Consider the following 21406-nt stretch of genomic DNA (forward strand, 5'->3'; position numbering starts at 1 on the left):
AAAGAGAAAAATTGGAAATATATCCATCAACAGATAGATGATTTAATGCCAAATCTCTAGACTACTTTGCAGCATCTTAAAAAAAAAAAGAAAAAAGAAAGAAGAGGTAGGTCCACATCTACTGACCTGAAAAAACCTCCAAGACACTTTCAGGTAAAAAAAAAAAAGCTGAAAATAATAGGTATGCCACGATGCAATTTAGGTAAAGAAAAATTACACCTCCACACAGAAAGATACAGAAGCCTTCATCTTTTTCATGTATACACAGATATGTGATGCACTGAAAAAGATCTGGAAAAACACATCACCTTAAGATGCAGGTTACCCACGGGCAGCGGAGAATTAGGTGGGAATCAAGATAGATTTTTACTATGAGCCATATACTGGTAAATATTTTATGAAAATGTGCTTATATATTACTTAATTAAAACTTCTACAGATAAAAGAAATGAAAACATAAACTGATGCATTAGATACTAAATCTAAAGCAAATTCCTTCAAAAGATGGGCCTGATCAATTTAATTTAAAAAATTCCCCAAAATATTAAAAATTACAAAGGAGCTACAACAAATAGGATTTTGAACCTGGAGACTACTATACACTCAATAAATGCTTAATGAAGCATTAGATTTCCAGGGAGAAAATATTAACAAAGCCCACTCTGAAAGAGGTCAAGTCTATTTAGAATCAGGAAACATTAATTGAAATATCTGGGTAAAGAAGAAAAGAAACTTCCCACCACAATTTATTCACCTATTCGCATAATTTTCATTTTATAACATGAAAGCACTTACAGACAGGGGAAAGGTTTTCCCTTTTCTCCTTCATCTCCTGTAATCTCTTCTCCATTCCGATGTGGTGACCACTGTACATTTTAATTGTGGGACTATACATCAATGAACCGTTAGACTCAAACAAGAGAACAGGTACACCATTATCTGAAAATAAACAAAAATCCAATTTTAAGCTCAAAAGAATGCCTTCCTACTTCAACAGTATGATTCCTCTTAAAGAACACCCACCCCCCACCCCAGAGTTTTCCTCTTCCCCTTCAACACCATTACCTGCTACCCATATTCTGTCACCACCACCTCCACCATCAGTAACACCACACTCCAACTGCTAGCATTTGCTGAGCAATGTCCACTGCAGGCACTGTGCTAAGTGCAACACGCACATCATCTCATTCAACCTTCCCCCAAACCCAAGGTATCCCCATTGAAAGATGAGGAAACTGACAGGCAGAAGTTAAGTAACGTATCTACTCAGGATCACTCAACTAGTGAGAAGGTGAAGCCACAATGAAATCTGGTTCCTAAATGTGGTGAGAGGTGGTAGACTATGACACCCTAAAACATGCCACTTTGGCATAAGGTTTATTTTGAGCTAAAGGCACTTAAATAACAGCACGTGCAAGAAGGGCATTCTGACCCTCCCTTTCCTTCTTGAAGGCAGGAGATAAAACTCCCCTGTGAAAGATGCCCTCCTTCCACCAGGAGGAAAGAAACATTTTTATCACCAGAGACAGGGAGTCAAGGCTGAGAGAATTCTGTCCAAATAGACCTTTTTAAAGTAACTCTTATCTTCCTCTGGTGCCCCTTATATTTTAGTTATTTTTCCATAATTGCCTTTCTTCATTGAACCTAGTACATCAGCACTTAGGTTTTGCCACTTCTTTGGGTCTTCATTTCCTTCTGAGAGCTCTTGTGTCATGAAAAACTGGTATAAATTTGAACGCTCTGCTCTTGTTTCTCTGTCTCTTATTACAGAGCCCAGCCGAGGACCTAAGATGGGTAGAGAAGTTTGCCTCTCCTACAGTGGTTTTTACCCCAGGTTTCAGAAAGTGCCACCACTAACCCCTCTACCTCACCTTCTCACCCCCCAGAGACACTCACAGACCCACACTTGAACTCTGGGGTCAGGGGGGTCCTGGAGCCGTGAAATAATGGGCTAATTCATTGTGTGGGTGCACGGTTGTGCGTTTTTCTAGAATCCATAACCTGCATATGCTCAAAGAGAACTTTAAGACACTGACCACTTGCCTCCCTACAATTAAAAAAAAACAGAATCATTCAGTATCCTCCCCTTTGCAACTCTTATGCTTGAAAAACTCTTACGGCACTTCTGACCATAAGCAGATCATAGAGGATGTGGCAGATTATAAAAAACACTAAGTATAGCATTTTATCCTAAATACTTTTTCCTTAGGATGACAATGAGGAATTTTAAGCCCACTTGACATCTAATTTACACTGTTGTGACTGAAGTATGGGAGAGTGATGGATGGTAAGGACACAGTGCCTAGAGGGACCAGTTAAGGAACTGCTACATTGATTCAAGTAGGGGTGATGCAGACTTGGAAGAAGAGAGCCAAGAAGGAGTCAAGCAATCATTTCAGAAGTAGGGTCTAAGAATCTGGATGGGTAGTCAGTGTCAGGCAGAAAGAGACGTCAAGGAGAACTCCATGTTTCTGTCTGGAGCATCCTGGCAGTCCAGATGGTTAGTGTGGGCTTGGTAGGGAGGGGCCAGCAGGACACAAGAAGAGAAAAGATTCTCAGGCAATGGGATGACTGAGCACAAAAACAAATGAGAAAGACAATGTTTTTGGAAAATTAACTGGCAGCACTGTGCAGGCAAACTGTTCTAGTCAATTATCTTGCATTATTATGACAGATTTAAAATAAAGCTGGAGGGGTCAGCCCAGTGGCGTAATATTAAGTTCATATGCTCTGCTTCAAAGGCCCGGGTTTCATAGGTTCAGATCCTGGGTGCAGACCTACACACTGCTCATCAAGCCATGCTGTGGCAGTGTCCTACATGCAAAATAGAGGAAGATAGGCACAGACGATAGCTCAGTGACAATCTTCCTCAAGCAAAAAGAGGAAGATTAGCAACAGATGTTAGCTGAGGGCCAATCTCTTTGCAAAACAAATTAATAAAGCTTCATAATTCTACATGAATAATTTCAAAATACAGAGCAGACAATTTGCAACACAGTAACAGCGAATAAAACAAAGAAACAACTAGAGGAATGAATGCTTCCTATTTCTATGCTATTCATTATATAGTTATCAAAATTGCTTATTTCTATCAGTGATGTGTCAGGATTGGTTTGAAATACTGAATTTAGAGGACAGTGAAAAAGGCAAAAAAAGAGAAATATCAGAAACACATAAAGTACTCTAGAGTTTCACGATGTTATTTTTCTAAATCATTAAAAGAATCTACCTAGTAAAAAGCCAAACAATTCAATCAAAAAATGGGTGGAGGATCTGAATAGACATTTTACCAAAGAAGATATCCAGACAGCCAACAGGTACGTGAAAAGATACTCAACATCACTCATCTTCAGGGGAATGCAAATCTAAACCACAAAGAGATATCACCTCACACCTCTCAGAGTGGCTATTATCAAAAAGACAAGAAACGACAAGCGGCGGGAAGGATGTGGAGAAAAGGGAACCATCGCATATGGTTGGTGGGAATGTAAATTGGTGCAGTCACTGTGGAAAACAGTATGGAGGTTTCTTAAAAAATGAAAAGTAGAACTACCATATAATCCCACAATCCCACTTCTGGGTATTTATCCAAAGAAAAGAAAAACACTGTGTGAAAAGATATATGCACCCCCACGTTCATCACAGCACCGTTTACAACAGCCAAGACATGGAAACCACCTAAGGGCCCAGTAATGAATGAATGGATAGAGAAAATGTGGTATATACACAATGAAATATCATTCAGCCATAAAAAAGGAAGGAAATCTTGCCATTTGCCACAACATGGATGGACCTGGAGGGCATTATGCTAAGTGAAAAGAGTCAGACAAAGAAAGACAAATACCATACGACCTGACTTATAATGGAATCTTAAAAAAAATAAAAACCACCTAAATTCATAGATGCAGAGAACAGACTGTTGGTTGGAGGATGGGGGAGAACTGGGCGAAAGGAGTCAAAAGGTGCAAACTTCTAGTTATAAAATAAGCAAGTCACGGGGACGGGGATGTAACGCACAGCATGGTGACTATAGTTAACAATACCGTATTAAATATTCGAAAGTTGCTAAGAGTACCTCTGAAAAGTCCTCATCACAAGAAAAACAAAGGAAAAAAAGTTTCTAACTATGTATGGTGACAGACATTAACTAGACTTCTTGTGGTGATCATTTCACAATGTATACAAATATCAATTCACTACGTTGTACATCTGAAACTAATATGATGTTATATGTCAATTATATCTCAATTAAAAAAAAGACCGGGACCAGTTAGCCCAACTATATGGCCCTATAACGGCTGTAGTCAAGCTTTCCGCAGGCGACTTACATTTCATTTTCTCCTTCCTAGGCCAGAACTACTGCCGTCCCCCTTAGCTCTGTCAACCTGGATGCCGCTGGTTGTCTGGCAAATGAAAGTAGATGTACAAACACAAACACGGAGGGCTTGCTTACCTAGAGTTGTTTTTTGCTTTTGTAGCTCTTTAGCCATTTTCTCAAATTTCTTTTGCAGTCTCTTATCATTTTCTGGTGTTCTAGGAATAAAATCTTTGGGCTGCATACACTTATGCTGTGCAAAAAGGACATAAACATTACGAATACAGTGATGCAATTGTGTAAGACAGGAAAAGAACCCTTTCACGTACATTTCTGACATCCTTTTTAACATCAATAATAAAACTTTCTTAAAGAGGTATTTTTTGTACTATATGTGAATTGGAAATATTTATTTTTTGTGCAATTGTAAAAATATGGACAGAATTTTAAAACTGAATAAAGGGCTATACATTAAGTAGCTATGTTTTCTGTGGCGTTTTCCAGATCCCTGCATTCTTAGTTTCCATGAAGGTTCTTAAAACAAAATTACTCTCTTTTTCCTCATTTCTGCTACTCTCATCTTATCTCTTCTCCCCTCAAAAAATCATGATATAGTAATAAAGCACAAAAGCAACTATTTTATAACTACCAAAGAAAAGAACCTTCGTTTAATCTTGCCTTATTGCATTTAAATCACAGTAACTCCATTCAGCCAGTAAAAATCAAAAACTATGACTACACAAACAAAGTGTGACAAAATAAGGAAACCTCCAACACGTGAACCCAGGGCTGATATCCACAAGGAAGTCTGAGGTTAACTTTCTAATCTCCCCATCCTCTGATTAAAAGGGGGACATGTCTCTTTCAAACCAGCCTTCCCCACTTTCTCATTTTCAGAACTCCTCATTTGACCCAGCCACTCCCACAAATACAAAAACTGAATGTTACGTCCTCTTTACCTACTACCATTTCTACACCTGAGCGCTCTCTTAAGGACCTAAGAAAGATATGTCTTCTCTCTAGGCCTCATTTGGTTTTCAGTTTGAAGCCACCAGCCCAAACATGTTTACATGGGTACCCTGTCTAACTTCTTTTGTTCCAGTCTTAATGAAAGGACTTCTTCTAGCCATTCAAGGCTAATGCCTACACTTGTGTTCTTGATTTAGCATCCTGCCCTCTCAGTGAGTTATTCATTCATTTGTCATTTAACAAAGATGTTACCATGTGTCAGGCACTGCTCTTGAAACAAAGAGAGATCCTTGCTATTATGGGGCTTATACTCTATTAAGGAATGACAGAAAGAAATATAATAAATAAGTAAATGACACTGTATATGTATCAGGAGGGTTAATTCGAGCAGGCCTGGAATTGGCCTGAACCGTTTTTGCCAAAGCATGCAACGTACTAATTAACAGTATTTCTTTATAACTATGGGTCCATGGAGTTTGGGGCATTTGTACCCTCAAAGCACATCAACCTTGTCTGTTACTAGAGGGAGGGCTCTGTCATTGCGGGGGTGGAGGGTAACGTAGCGAGAACATGGGCGCGTGACTAGCAGATTGTATGAGGCTCCCCCAGGCACACCCTGGTCTCTAGATTATGAAGTACTGTTATTTGAGGTCCTGTGAATCTTCGTTAGTGACTGAACCCTATCTAACTGCTAAAGTTGTTATAATATGTTAGAAAGGGGTAAGTACTATAGATGAAAAGGAGAAAGCAGGTGAGGGGAATCCAGACAGCTGGCATACTGGGAAGGAACTGCTAATGCAAATACACTAGTCAGGGGAGGTCTCACTGAGAAAGTAACCTGACACAAAGCCCTATGGAAGTTAGGAAACTAGTCATGTGGATTTTGGGGGGAAGCGTGTTACAGACAGAGGGAACAGATAATGCAATGGCTCTAAAATACAAATATGCTTGGTACGTCTAAAGAACAGCAAGCAAGAGGGTCAGGTTGGTAGCAGAAAGAGTGAGGGAGAGCGAAGCAGAGAACCTCTTCCAAGAACCCCAAATAATAAGGTCTGGAGTCATGTTTAATTTGCAGTTGCATTTCCAGGAGGAAAAGAAAGGGAATGTTTTTAGGCGTGAGTAAAAATTTAAGTGGCGAAGTGTATGAGCAGTTATTATTTATGCTTCAGATTAGGAAAAATCAAAAAGATTAATAATATTCAGCATTGGTCAAAGTGTCGAGAAATAGGTACTCTTGCACTCTATTGGTGGAACTGTTAAAAATCAAAATGCATATCCATTTGACCCAGTAATTCCGTTTTTAGATAGTCCATTTGGAGAAATACACTCAAATATGTCACATAAACTACGTGCTTAGTAAAAACTGACAATGATCTAAGCACAAATCCAAGAACAATACATTCATGTTACATATAATACAATGCGGAACAATGAAGCAGAGTTGTACGTACTAACATGAAATGGTCAAAGACGCACCATTAAGTGAAGAAGAAAAAGCAACCTACCACACAACTCATGTAATTTAGTAGAACCTCATTCACATAAAATGTGTGTGCATACACGTGTTGACGTATGTGTAGGGAGACCATGGATTCACAGGGACCCAAGTCAAACTGCAAAGTGCTTATTTTGAGGGAAGGGAAATCAAAAGAGATTTTTGCTTTATTATTGATGTGTTTTTAAAATACTTTATTTTTAAAATGACAGACACAGCTCTCTCAGCATATCACAGAGAGCCAAGAGACTGTTAAATGCTTTCTTTCACCTATAATCAGATGAGAAGATCTGGATGGAGACTGAATTAAGTTATCCATCACAGCAGTGTCAAATTCTGGCTTGTCTGAGATGAAATATAATGGAGACACGTGGTTCACTATTTGCAGAAAATTTGGAGACATCCACAGGAATTTCTTCTTTAATCTATAGGAAATGTACAGTTTCTAGTCTGTCTAATTGAGTCCGGAGAAAGTCTGCAAATCTTCTCTCCAACAGGGATTCTCATGTGAAAATAAAGTGACCTGGACACGTCATAGTGAACTAGTTTACCCTCAGATAAAGAATCACAATGAAAACTCCTAAATAAATAAAAGCTGAAAAGGTTGTTCACGTGTGAATTAGACCTCAAACGAAAGCAGTGTCTTTATAATTGTACAGCACATTTTCTGTACTAAGTAACTTTACAAACTTGGATATCTCTGATTCAGACTCTCAGATTTTCCAGCTAAAGAGAACAAATGCATTGTACCACAGACATAAAAAACTGAACTCTGAGGTAATTACCAGAGCACCTGAATGTTTGCTGGTCTCTTGGCAACTTTTAGTTTTCTCTTGGCCAACCATAGCCTCTTCCATTTCTTACAAATTACATCAAAGCATTCATAGAAAAAATAATCTCTATAACTTGTTAAAAATGCTATGTGAAAAAAAAATATCAATAGCAATACTTAAGACAACTCGAATATATTTCTAAAAGTGTTATTTTCTAGGAATCAAAAATAAATGAAATCATAACTGCCACTGTCTATACTGAAATCATATACTTACCTTTTTTTTAATTAGGCTTGGTAAGTCTTCATTAGTATTAGCTGCAGGGAACAGGGATTCATCAATGTGTACTCCAGCTGTCCTGCATCTGTATAATTAAATTGAAGTAGTCTAATGAGTGTTTGTTTCTGTTGTAGTCACAAAGCATTAAATCTGCCCATGTGTCAGTAATTTAAGAAATCCATGCATAGGTCATTTTAATAGACATATCTTTTAAAATAAGCACATTTATTAACAAATGCAAAAGTCAATATAACTTCAACTTTCCAAAATCTTCTCTATATGGTCTTTTTAAAATACAAGAGTAGACGTGAGAGGAGGTAAAGGAAGTATCCTCTTTTACAACAATTTTAGATTTGCAATACACTTGAAAATGAGCAGTGCCTGGCACTTGTATGCCATTAAATGCATAATTTAAGGCTAAACAAGCCATAAAATGAGTAATTTAGACCTGGAAGGGTCCTAAAGAAATTAAAGCCAGAAAGCTTATCTTTCCACCAAAACTAGGTTCTCCTTTCTGTGTGTTTCTGTCAGAACACCACTACCCCCCCCCCCCCCCCCCCCCCCCCGACTGTCTGCAATCCCCGCCCCCCTTCACTGTGCCTTGTCCTTCCATAATCAGCTTGTTGTCACACCCTGCCATTTCTCCTCTTGCAATACCATTCACCTCCCTTCCTATCTTGGGAATCCTGCAACCATTACCTACTTCCAAGCATTCATTCATTCAAATCTAAACAATTACGATGGGGCGAGCCCGGTGGCGCAGTGGTTTTTTGCGGTTAAGTTCGCAGGTTCCGCTTCTTGGCGGCCTGCGGTTCGCCGGTTCTGCTCCCGGGTTCGGACATGGCACCACTTGGCAAAAGCCATGCTGTGGTAGGCGGCCCATGTATAAAGTAGAGGAAGATGGGCACGGTTGTTAGCTCAGGGCCAGTCTTCCTCAGCAAAAAGAGGAGGATTGGCAGTAGTTAGCTCAGGGCTAATCTTCCTCAAAAAAAAAAATAAATAAAATTTTAAAAAAATAAACAATTACAATGATTTTCTATATGATCTCCTTCTCTACAGTTTCTCCTCTTCTAATTCATTCACATAGTATCGAAATATTAATCTTAAAATATTCTACTCATCTCTCCCCAACCCAGATCAAAAATCTTCCATCACTGCTGTGCTTACAGAATAATCTCATTAATCTGTTGAGCATTTTTAAAATATGGCCCATAACCACATCTCTGACTATATTTCATAAGACTATCACTGTTCAACATCCACTTTACAACTGATAGTTAAAAATATAATTACAGTGCCAAAAAATCGGGCAAACATATCCATATTGACATAGAAAGCTCTCTAAAATATATTAACAGTGAGAAGGAAATTTCAGGAACATGTGTGTATGGTATTCTATGGTGTTGTGGTAAAGTACCTCTCATTTTAAAACAAGTTTGGAAGATTACACACCAAACTGACAACAGTACTTATCACTAGGCCAGTCAATCTACAAGTATGGTCAGAGCCCCGTGGGGTCCCTGAAACTCTTTTGAGGGCATGGGAAGTCAAAGCCATTTTTATCATAATACGAAGACATTATTTGCCTTTTTCATTTCTCATTCTCTCATGAGAACATACGGGAGTTAAAGATAAAAGACATGCTATCCCAACACACAGAAGGCAGAGGCAAATGTGAGAATGTGACTGTCTTCTATGAAACCAGGCACGACACAGCATTATTCACAAGAGCCAAGATATGGAAACAAGCTAAGTGTCCAGTGATGGATGAATGGATAAAGAAAATGTGGTATATATACACAATGGAATATTATTCAGCCATAAAAAAGAATGAAATCTTGCCATTTGCGACAATATGGATGGAACTTGAGGGCATTATGCTAAGTGAAATAAGTTAGAGAAAGACAAATTCCATATGATGTCACTTACATACGAAATCTAATATATACATATACACACATGAGAAAAATAAGCCCATAGATGAAGACAACAGATTGGTGGTTGCCACAGGCAGGAAGTGGAAGATGGGAGAAACGGGTGAATTGTTTCTGTGGGGTTTTTTTTTTTTAGTTTAAAAAAATTGAATTAAAAAAAAAACCCATAATACTTCCACTATCCAAAATGAAAAAGTCAGTGTTAGAAAGAATACAGAAAAACTAAAACTCTCATACACTACTCATCGGACAATAAATTCATACAACCACTCTGGATAAATGACTTGGAAGAATATGAAAGGAGAACATGCACAAGCCCTAAGATCCAGCACTGAAGGCTTAGGCATGTACAAGAGAAATGCGTGCACACGTGTACCAAGAGACATTCACGGCTGGCTGCTGTATTTGGAATAGCCTAAAGCTGAAAACACCTCCAATGTCCATCAACAGAGGAAGGGATAAATTAATTGGGGTACATTCAAACAGCAACGAAAGTGAACTAACTTATAACTGCAAAAACAGGAATGAATCTCACCAATATAACACTGAGCTAAAGAAAGCAGTGGCAAAAAAAGTGCATGCTGTGTGACTCCATTTATACAAGGCTCAAGAACAGACAAAATCAATCTATGATTTCAGGAGTCAGATTAGGGGTTTCCTGGGGGAAAGTGACCAGGAGGGGAGCTTCTGCAGTGCTAATAATGCTCTCCTTCTTGATTTGAGTGGTGGGTACGGGGTATGGCTTTGCGTCAATTTGTCATGCTCTACGCTTGGAAATTTTGCTTTATTTGCCTGTGTATTTCAGTAAGAGTTTTCTTATAAAGTAAAAATGAAATCGGAAGCTGAGACTGCCCTGGCCATTTGGGTTCTTTGTGCCACTAAACAAAAAGGAGAGAATAAGCTGTGGTGACTGATCCTGATTACCAGGTGGACACTGGGCTGCTGCTACCCACGGGGAGTAAGCAGTACTCTGGCCAAGCCCCAGTCCACTCACTGGGTGTTTCCTAGTACTCACTCCCTAGCCCATAGGTAAGGGGAAAAAAAGGCATGAAAGAAATTTGCAAAAATGTAAAAATAAAAAATAAAATAAATTAAAAAAAACAATGTAACACAGTAATTGTAACAAGAGAACAACAACAAGGCAGAGCAGAAGCCAGAGCACAGTGATACTAGGAGTTAGGAAGAGCTTTCAGTCAGAGGCCACCACCGGACTAAATTCTGGTGCGGAAACAGGTTTGGAGGATGGAGAGCTTCCGTCTGGAAAAGAGCATGGACAAAAGCACAGCGAGTGAACGGCATGACAGCTTTGGGAAAACACACTCCACTTGGTGTGACTGAAGTGAATCAATGAGAGTTAGGAGGCCGGTGACAGAGAGATTGCGCAGGTCAACCAAGGGCTGTATTGGCCAAGCTCATGCACTTGGACGGCCCTCATCCTGTGGGCCCCAGGAAAGGTGAGGAGGGGCCCTGGACAGGTCACTCTGAGGGATGAGTTCCAGGACAGGGACACTGAGGGCAAGGAGACCAGGTTGGGCTGAAGATTTCAGCAAAGGCAGTGGGACTGGGTTGAGGATCCTGATGTGCAATATTCAGGGATAAAGATGGAAAGTTCTTAGTCTCTGTTAAAGGACTGAGCACATGCATTTTTCTCTATGTTCCCCAAAACTCTAATCAAATGACAGGAAAAGAAAACCACATAGAAGATCAACAGAAGTAAAGAGTAGGTAAGAGATGTCTGGGAAAGTGAAAAGCAAACTGTATTTTGAAAGAGAAGAAAACCTGACCCAGCACTTGGGGTGGGGGAGGAGTCATCCACAAGAAGCGGCATTCTCTCCTCAAACCTGGAGGCGACTCTGGCATATGGGGCCTGCGCGAGGCAAGCGTGAGTCTGAAAAGCAACAGCTACGCTCCAACTGCCCAGACTCAGACGCTGCACTCCATTTGCTCCTGCCACCAAAGTGGAGGTGCCGGGTTCAGTTTTCAGGCGACCTGGACCAGACGTGCACCAGACTCAAGGACACCAGGCTGGGCTCAGATGGACAAGAAGTCTCACATGAAGGGAAATGTATTCGTGGTGCATTTTCAGATTCAGCTAAAAACAACTTTCACAGTCATAATGATGTAAACAAAAACCAGTGAAGTAATTTATCACTGAGATAAAGAGAGGAGAAGAATTGTGGGGGTGTACAAACAGCAGATGCACCTCATGGGGTGGGGTCCCCCAGAAGGTGATACTGGAAAGCTACAGTCTCACTTCCACACTAGAAAGTCACTAGACAACGTGGGACGCTGGATACATACGGAGGTAAGTACAGGCTAGAGAGATGGCTGCCTGAGTGGGGAGGCGTCACCTCTGAGGAGCAGGGGTTAGGGCAAAGGGCTAAGGAGGAACTACTGTTTTCACTGCAACTACCAGTGGATTTTCTCTTTGCCGTGTGCATGTTGGGGAGAGGAGGGGTTCTCTTCAGGACACCACAGGATTAGGAAATAAGCATTCTGACTCAAAAGGTTCTGGTGTGCACAACGGGGAAAATAATGGCCCCATAAACCAAGACAGAAAATGAAGTTTAGAAGCAGTTAGAAAAGACAGCAAGTCCAGTTTTGGACCCACTGAAACCTACCTGCTGCGACTCATCTAGCAGGCAATTCCATGTGTAGGTCTGATGCTTAGAGGACATAGATAAAGAGATAGAGGATAAAGAGAGACAGATACACAAAATTCAAACCCCTCACCACGGCCCTGCAGGAGCAAGTCTCTGCCCGTCTCAAAGCTCTCTCTCCTCACTAGGTTCCAGCCACTGACACTGAGATCTTCAAACACAATGGCATTCTCCTGTCTCAGGCCATGACCGTCTGTGCCTCAGAACACGTGTTCGCCAACTCACTCAATGACTAGCTCCTTTCTGCCTTTCTCTCCTCAGCTTAAGCGTTACTGACACCTCAGCTCCTTCCTTGTTCCCTTCAGAGGACTTATTGTAAGTTGCACTTTTAAAATTTTTCTTCACTAAAAGTAAGTTCCATGAAGGCTGGGAATATGCCTGTCTGGTTACAACTGTAAGCTCAATGCCTGGCAGACAGTAAGCACTCAAAAGATATTTTCAGAATGAGTAAATGTCATCATTGTAGAAAGAAAAACACTTGACTTCTTTATCTTATACTGCGCGCACACACACACACACCACACACTCCTACGCAAAATAACTCAAAATTAGATCACAGAAATAAACATAAAAGCTGAAACTATAAAACTCCTAGAAGAAAATGGAAGAAAGAAATTCAAGATTTTGAAGTAGGCAAAGATATTCAGATAAGATATCAAAAACATAAAGCATAAAAGAAAAAATGAAAAACTGATCAAAATCAAAAATTTGTGTGCTTCAAAAACAATAAAGAAAATGAAAGTTAAGCCACAGAAAAAATATTTATAATAAGTATATCTGACCAAAAAAACTGGTATTCAGAATACACAAAAATCACTTACAACTCAATATTAGGAAGTCAAAAACTCAATTTTTTAAAGTGGGCAAAAGAGTTAACCAAAGACAATGCACAGTCTTATGCATATTACCTAATGCTCAGCACTAGTCATCAGGGAAATATAAATTAAAACCAGATGAGATTCTCACATTTATGGTTGATTTTTGATAAGGTTGCCAAGAAAATTCACTGGGGAAAGAATAGTCTTTCCAACAAACGGTTCTGGGACAACTGGGTATCAACATGAAAAAGAATGAAATTAGAGCCCTGCCTCACACTATACACAAAAACTAAATCAAAATGGATCAAAGACCTAAATGTACAAGATGAAAACGTAAAATTCTTAGAATATAGGAGAGAGAATCTTTGTGATCTTGGATTTGGCAATGGTTTCTTAACACCAAAAGCACAAGAAAAAATAAACAAAAATTAAACTGAACATCACCAAAACTAGAATCTTTTTGCTTGGACGCTTTTGCTTCAAACTGTTAAGGAATTGTAAAGAAATCCATAGAATGGGAGAAATATTGGCAAATCGTATATAGGATATGGATATATGTGATATATCCATTCAATGGACCATTATTTGATCATAAAAAGGAATGAAATTCTGATACATGCTCCAACATCAACAGATCTTGAAAACATTATGTTAAGTGAAGGAAGCCAGGCACAAAGACCACATATTGTATGATTCCATTTATATGAAACGTCCAGAAGAGGCAAATGCAGAGACAGAAAGCAGATCAGGGGTTGCCTTGGACTGGGGGGAGGAGAGGGTGATGTAAAGGTTTCATCCTGAGGTGATGAAACTGTTTTAAATTGATTGTGGTGATGGCTGCACAACTCTGTGAATATATTAAAAACCACAGGATTGTACACTTTAAGTGGGTGAGTTGTATGGTGTGTGAATTATATCCCAAAAAACTATTACTAAAACAATACCTGAGAGACCAGTACATATCCACTACAATAGCTAATATTAAAAAGACTGACAATTCCAAGTGTTAGTGAAGACATGGAGCAAATGGAACACTCATACACTACAGGTTTCCAGGAAGGTAAAATGATACAATCACCTTTAAAAGTAGTTTGGGTAATGACCAAACAGAAATGAAAATATACAAAGACACAAATGTGATTGTTCATAGCAACTTTACTCATAAAAACAAAAAACTGAAAACTACCCAAATGTTCATCAACAAGTGAATGGATAAACTGTGGTGCATCCACAGAATGAATACTACTCAGCTACAAAAAGAAACGAAATGATTGATATCTATATGACAACATGGATTAAGCTCAAAATCATGTTGAACAAAACAAGCCAGGCACAAAATAGCACATACTGTATGATTCTGTTTATGAGATCCCAGATTAGGCAAAGCTAATCTATAGCGACAGAAACCAGATAAGCAGTTGCCTTGTGATGGGGGTTGGGGGCAGGAAGCTGACTGTAAAAGGACACAAGGAAACTTTCAGGGTGATGAAAATTGCTCCAATTTTGATTGTGGTGGTGGTGATGATGGTAACATGGGTATGTAAATTTGTCAAAAAATCAGTGCACTGTACACTTAAAATGGGTACATTTTATGTAAATTACATTTTTATAAAGTTGATTAAAAAACAACCACCCAAGCCTGCAGAAAGCCTCACAATTAAGGGATGGGCAGAATAACAGATCTAATGAAAGAGATGAACAGCAGGAAGGATGAAGAGAAAAAGGAGAGAAATGCTTCTCAGGAATGTATCTTTTTTAAAAAGGTCCTTAATTACCAATTTTTACCTTGAGCATCACTTAGTAGCTTCTCTTTACTCAAGCAAAACATCACCTATTTCCCACTGTCACAAGCAATAAAATAGCAAAAGGCAGGTGGCTGAGAAGCAGCCAGATAAAGATGTAGATGAACAGAACCGGGAGAATCCTATCATCATAAACATGAGATTAAATTTATAATCATCAGTGTAATAAAGTTCAGGCAGCTCCTGAGAAGCCTCACGCCAACCCAAGTGGGTAAAGTACTCTCGCTTCTCCTATTTCACAAACGAGGAAATTGAAGCTCACAGAAGATGATTTGCCAAAGTTACAAAACTAGTAAGTATCCTCTACTAGTTAGTAGCTTAGGGAAAGACTTGAGTAAAATGGGTGTCTGACCCAGGTGATGTAGTTGTGGAAGATAAGTGCTGTCTCCTTTGAGACTAAGCATCCCAACAAGTTGTCTCTGAAGGGTAAGACAGAAAGCTGCATAGAGACACGCTCCCTGAATCCAATCCACTTGGGTCTAACTATGACTTTTCACGACAAAGAAATAGGTGGCCCTTGATGCTGGTAGTGTCATCCCATGCCTGCCAAGAACTTGTGCATTAGCATGCCTCGTAAAATACTGAAGCCACTACATTAAAACCCATGTTTACCAGGCACTCAATCAAAATCTACTGGATAAACAAAAAGCTCACCAGCTGGATTTCTACTTTTCTTCAGAAATGTAAAATGATAACATTATTCCCCCATCTAGTGGTTAAGAAGAAAGGTGTTTCAAGAGATGCCCCTAAAAACAGAACCAACTTTCTGCCGTTCACTGTCTCACTGCTGCTGCTTAAGTGCCAATGGAAACAAGCAGCATGTGACATCCTTCCCTCTGGGGAATCCTGCCTGGGATGAGCTTTCTCCCTTGAGAGCCAAGGATACAGCACTTTCCCCCGAAGGTCTGCTGGGGACCACCTTCTCCCGTTCCAGGCTCAGGACCAGCCCTGGCTATCCCTGGACCAACTCGCCTGCTTATGTTAAACCCACTCAAGGTCACCACCTTATCTCCTAAACCCAGTAAGCCAATTCAGCCACAATGTATTAATCTATGGAAGGCACTAATGAGAGATAACGAACGAATGACATCTTTGTGAAGCTCCAGCCCTCAGGCACAAGATCCTGAGAGAAGAGTCCAAGTCACATACCTGCCCACAGCACAGGGAGGAACACGGGGGTCCTAAAGGTTCAGGTAACACACTCCATGAGCAGAGAGAAAAAGCAAGGAAGAATTTAAGCTGGGCTTGAGAGGGAGCCCCAACTGCGCTTGCAAATCAGATCGGCGTGTTACAGGAGGAAACCAGGGTCCAGCAGTTGAGCAGCTAGTCCAGGGCTGCGCGCTACATTCCACAGCCTGGATCCGTGCTCCCATCCGTCTGGCTCCAGAGCTGCAACTTTTCAATAAACCATGCTTCTTCCTTGGCAAGCGTGCAGAAAAGAGGAAGTATTTGAACAAGGCCGTAAGGAAAGAAGTTTAATACATACATGAGGGAAGGGCGTTTGAGGGAAATACAACAGTAAACAACAAAGAACCACATGGGAGGCCCAGGAGTGACTTGTCTGTTGCTACTAAATCATTCTGCAGGTCACCATACCTCCCTTTTTCCTCACACACAAAGGAGAAGCAAATGGCTCTCTCACTTTCTTCATGCCTAATGCACTAAGGCCCAGCCCACAGGGCAGTTCCCTCATTTTTCCCAGGGGGAACCACATTACTATGTTCAGCCCTGTTCATTGATCTTCAAACTAGGTGTATGTGCCGGGGAGATGTAAACTTTCCAAACAACCAGCAGGGAGTTTTAAGGCAATAACGTTCCTGATCAGCACCTTCCTGTAGGTATTCCTTTTGAAACCGATCTGAGACTGCGGGTTCCTGCAGGCCCTCTTTCTCGCTACAGCCTCCTCACTCCCTCAAATTCCCAGTGTCTCCTCTACCAGGAGCCCTGCTCCTGCCACAGGGCCTTTGGACTTGCTATTAAAAGGCTGACCAACTCCATCCTGAATAGTATCAGAGTACATGCCCAGGGTATAAAAACCTCTGAGACAATAAAAATAGGGACAACTTATGTTATTGGTGTGTGATGAGCTTCCTTAATAACTTGTCAAATCCTAATACACTTGCCTTGGTCTAACAAATATTTCTGTCGAGAGTGAAATAAGGCTTTAGACCCACAGTATTCTAGCCAGTGTCGAAGTTCAGATATATGTAGAGAGGGATGGGGATGACTGCGCCTTTTCCATGTCTCAGCTACTGTCCAATGCTGCACAGCCCTTGAAAGGAGACCCATCAGGGCAAAGCAAATGTCTGACAATGAAATGGTATTTTCCTCACATATGTAAAATAGCAAACTGCTTGGCAGTCTCAACACCTCATAGGACATGTCATGAGCTGGCAGGGAAGGCACCTTTGAAAGTGGAATTTATTCGGATCTTAGCCATTCCATGAAACCAGTCCCATGCTGTTCTAATCTAAGAGGCCCAGGCCAACCCAAAACGCCTTCACCCACTACCTCTGCAAAAGCTGGGGCAATGGAAAGGTGCCCGACCTGCTGCGGGAGAAGGACCCCTTTCGACAATAAGACAGAACAAGGTAATTTGGAGACCCTCCCTAATGTGACGAGTGAGAAGAAATGTCTACGTGCACATGGATTCACCTGGCACAGAGCAAGACCCACAGTCACAGTGGGAAATCGTGTAAATGGAAACTACTGACACACACTGAACTGGAGAGTAGTAGTTCTCAAACTTTTTGGACTCAATAATCCCTTTCATGCTTAAAAAGTTTTGAGGATCTCAGGGGCCAGCCCAGTGACATAGTGGTTGGGTTCTACCTGCTCCACTTCGGCAGCAGGGCTTTGCCAGTTCAGATCCTGCACGTGGACCTTTGCACCACTTATCAAGCCATGCTGTGGCAGGCATCCCACATATAAAGTAGAGGAAGACGGGCACGGATGTTGGCTCAGGGCCAGTCTTCCTCAGCAGGAGGAGGATTGGTGGCAGATGTTAGCTCAGGGCTAAATCTTCTTCAAGGGAAAAAAATTTTTGAGGATATCAAAAAGCTTTTTTACATGAGTTATGTTTATGGATATTTATTGCAACAGAAACTAAAACTGAGCAGTTCTTAAACTATATATTTGTTAATTTAAAAATAATAAACTCATGTTAGCACAAATAACAAATGCTATGAAAAATAACCATAATGTTATGAAAAATAACTGTATTTTCCAAAACAGAAAAAAAAATAAGGGACAAAAGTCGCATGCGACACATTTTTGCAAAGGGAATAAATAAGTGGATTCTCACATCTGCTTCAGCATTCCATGTGCTGCATATCTCATAGGGCCCCAGAACTACACTGTACCCTCCTAGGAGAATGAGGGGAAAAAAGGCAGATAACAACCTATTAGTATAGTATGAAAAGAGTTTCACAAACTTGCTGGCCCCCTGAGAGGCTCTCGGGGACCCAAAGGTCCCCGGACCATCATGTGAAAACTGCTGTTCTAAAGCCACAAGAAACCCATTACTCTGATAGTATTTACTAAGCGATTCATGAATATTAGGTCTGTCTTCTCAAGAAACCTATGCCATCTAAGACAGGGATTAAGTCTTTTACCTTGAGGCTGATGTCCTAATTGGTAAGAGTAGATATTTTCTGTGTTGCTTTGCTTTGCTTTTAATCAACACAGGAACACTGAAAGTTTGCTACAAGCAGAAAAATCTAACTGGCAGGTTTTAAAAAACACTTGTTCGGGGCTGGCCCCGTGGCTGAGTGGTTAAGTTCGTGCGCTCCGCTGTAGGCGGCCCAGTGTTTCGTTGGTTCGAATCCTGGGCGCGGACATGATACTGCTCATCAAAACCACGCTGAGGCAGCGTCCCACATGCCACAACTAGAAGGACCCACAACGAAGAATATACAACTATGTACTGGGGGCTTTGGGGAGAAAAAAGGAAATAAAATCTTTTAAAAAAAAAAAAAACACTTGTTCTTTTAACACAGCTTTTAAACACAGGAATAGGCTTGACAAAATTTAAAAGTTTAAGAAGAATTTTGAACTTTGTGATCTCAATTGCTACCACTCTGGCAATCCCTCTGAATGTGCCCTCCATGTCAGGAGTAGGTAATAAAAGTAAATGCCACCCCTTCCACCTTCCCTTCCAACAACTCAGTCCTAGAGCCACTCAGGAGGGGCAAAGAGTGGAGCCGCGAGGAGTGTATGGAGGGGTGGGGATGCAGTGCTGGAGGTGCAAAGCAAAGTGTCACTGGCCAAGGCAGGTGAGAAGCACTTTCCAGAGCCCGAGAAGGGGGTATCCTGCAGGGGGTGATGGAGCCCAGGCAGGGTGAGGAATGAGTCTGTGCTGGAGTAAGGGCATGGAACAACACAAGGTGTTGGAATTCCAGCAGGTGTGGAGAGCGCCACGTGTGGGGACAACACGGGCTAAGGGGAACATCTGTACAGAGAGGAGGTCCTGTGTGGAGGGGGGATTCGAGCCCGAGCAGGCGAGAAGGGCTCTGTGCAGGGAAGGGCACAGCCCTGGAGAGGAGACTGGTGAGCCAGTCTCCTCTGATTAACAGGATGTAAGGAAGAATAACAGGAGGCAGGTTTCTCACCGTCTGAGCAGGGAATCACAAACACAGAGGGGATGAGGACTAGAATGAACCCCCTGGATTTGGGCTGGAATCACAGGCATTAGTGGGAATGTACTGATGCATCACAGACAGAAGGTTGTAGAAACAAACTCACGGGCATAGATACACACATATATCACTAACTGTCCACCAGAGGGCATGGGAGCAGCAACACGCCCATGGCAATGAGCATGCCAGCACCCAGACTGTGTGTGTGTTCAAAATACCACTTTTCACTGAAAGGAAGCAGAGCTCCTTGGAAAAATGGCTGAATCCGGGGCTGAGAAAAAGAAAGTACAAGCTGAACCTGGATGAAATTGTGCTAGAGAGAAAAGTCTTCAGAGAATGAAGAGGAACAGGTAAAACAACACAGAAGTCAGCCTGAAGAAGCCATCACTGGCCAACAGAGAAGAACGTAAACATGAAAAGAAACAATGACAGTATGGATCATAACCCACTGAATAACGCACAGAGCCTCGCACACACACCCCATACACGGAAAGTGTGATGGGCAACAGTTATTTACCTAGTTTGAAAGTTTCTCTCCTCAGAAGCTACATTAACTGCCAGGGGGCAAGAGGGCACATGCACTTTCCAGTGGGCAGGCCTGGCAGGCACCACCGTGACCAAGTGACCAGGGGACCACCACCAGCACCACCACACACTGAGAGGGTGCAGGAAGAACCCATCATCACTCTCAGGACATTCCTGCAAAAGACATAGAGCACGGATGATCTTAAGAGGAAACATCAGACTACGCCACACCGAGGGACACCACACATCACTATTTCTAACCTCCAATAGTATCACAGGCACGAAAGCCACAGAAAAACTGGGGAATGGCTCCGAGTGAGAAAGACTGAGGAGACACATCAACTAAATGCAACATGCATTTCCGAAGTGGAGGCGTTGGCCTTAAAACACACGACGGGAACAGCTGATGAGACTAGAAAGGACTCTGAGGATGCGATGGTGGGGAGGTTTCAGTGTTAATTTCCTAACATGGATCTCTGTGTTGTGGTTATGCAAGAAAATGTGCCTGTTTGTACGAAAAGCTAAATGCAGAGGTGATGGAGCATCTGGGCAGCAACGTAGTCTCAAATGGGCAAGACAAACGCCTGTGAATTGTATTTCCAACTTATCTATTACTTTACGATTATTTTAAAAATGTGCAATTATGATCAACCTCCTTCAACAGAACTTCATTCGCTTCACCTTTATTTCTTCTTTCTTCAGGATAAAAATGTTGAGCGTGCAAAGGAAATGTCAGAACTTTATCAGCTGCTGTTTCACAGTTGTCTGCTCTTAGAAAGAACATGTCCAGAAATAACCCCACAAAACGGGATTCTAGTGACACCTAGTGACCTTATGTATTTAATGTTCAGTGGTGAACATGAGCAACCGCCAGGATGGGCAGTCAACAGAAGGAGAACAAACACACAACGGATAAAATAAAGGTCACTGTGCCTGTTACCTCCTACCTCCACGTTCTGCTGAAATAAGATCAAGTTCACTAAAAAATCAAAGAAATGCAAATGAAATCAACTTTATTTTTTCACCTACAAAGTAGGAAAGATTAAAGAGTGGTAACTCACAGTATGAGTAACAGGTGTGGGAAAAGTGTTCTTTCACACTGCCAGAAAGAATGGAAATTGGCACACTCTCTCCAGAAGGTAATTTGACAGCATCTATCACAAAGCTCAACATGCAAGCCCTCCGAACTCAGAAGTCTA

General features: G+C 41.2%; 1 protein-coding gene across 1 annotated transcript in view; it reads right to left on the reverse strand.

The window, feature by feature from the left end:
• MCPH1 (microcephalin 1) overlaps positions 1 to 21406 on the reverse strand; it is a 233726-nt gene that overhangs the window by 197121 nt on the left and 15199 nt on the right. Inside the window, 3 exon segments of the mRNA XM_046648531.1 lie at positions 796 to 939; positions 4454 to 4568; positions 7829 to 7916. Coding sequence (XP_046504487.1) covers positions 796 to 939; positions 4454 to 4568; positions 7829 to 7916 — 347 coding nt within the window.

Source organism: Equus quagga, chromosome 22 (assembly GCF_021613505.1).
Source record: "Equus quagga isolate Etosha38 chromosome 22, UCLA_HA_Equagga_1.0, whole genome shotgun sequence".
Taxonomy (NCBI): Eukaryota; Metazoa; Chordata; class Mammalia; order Perissodactyla; family Equidae; genus Equus; species Equus quagga.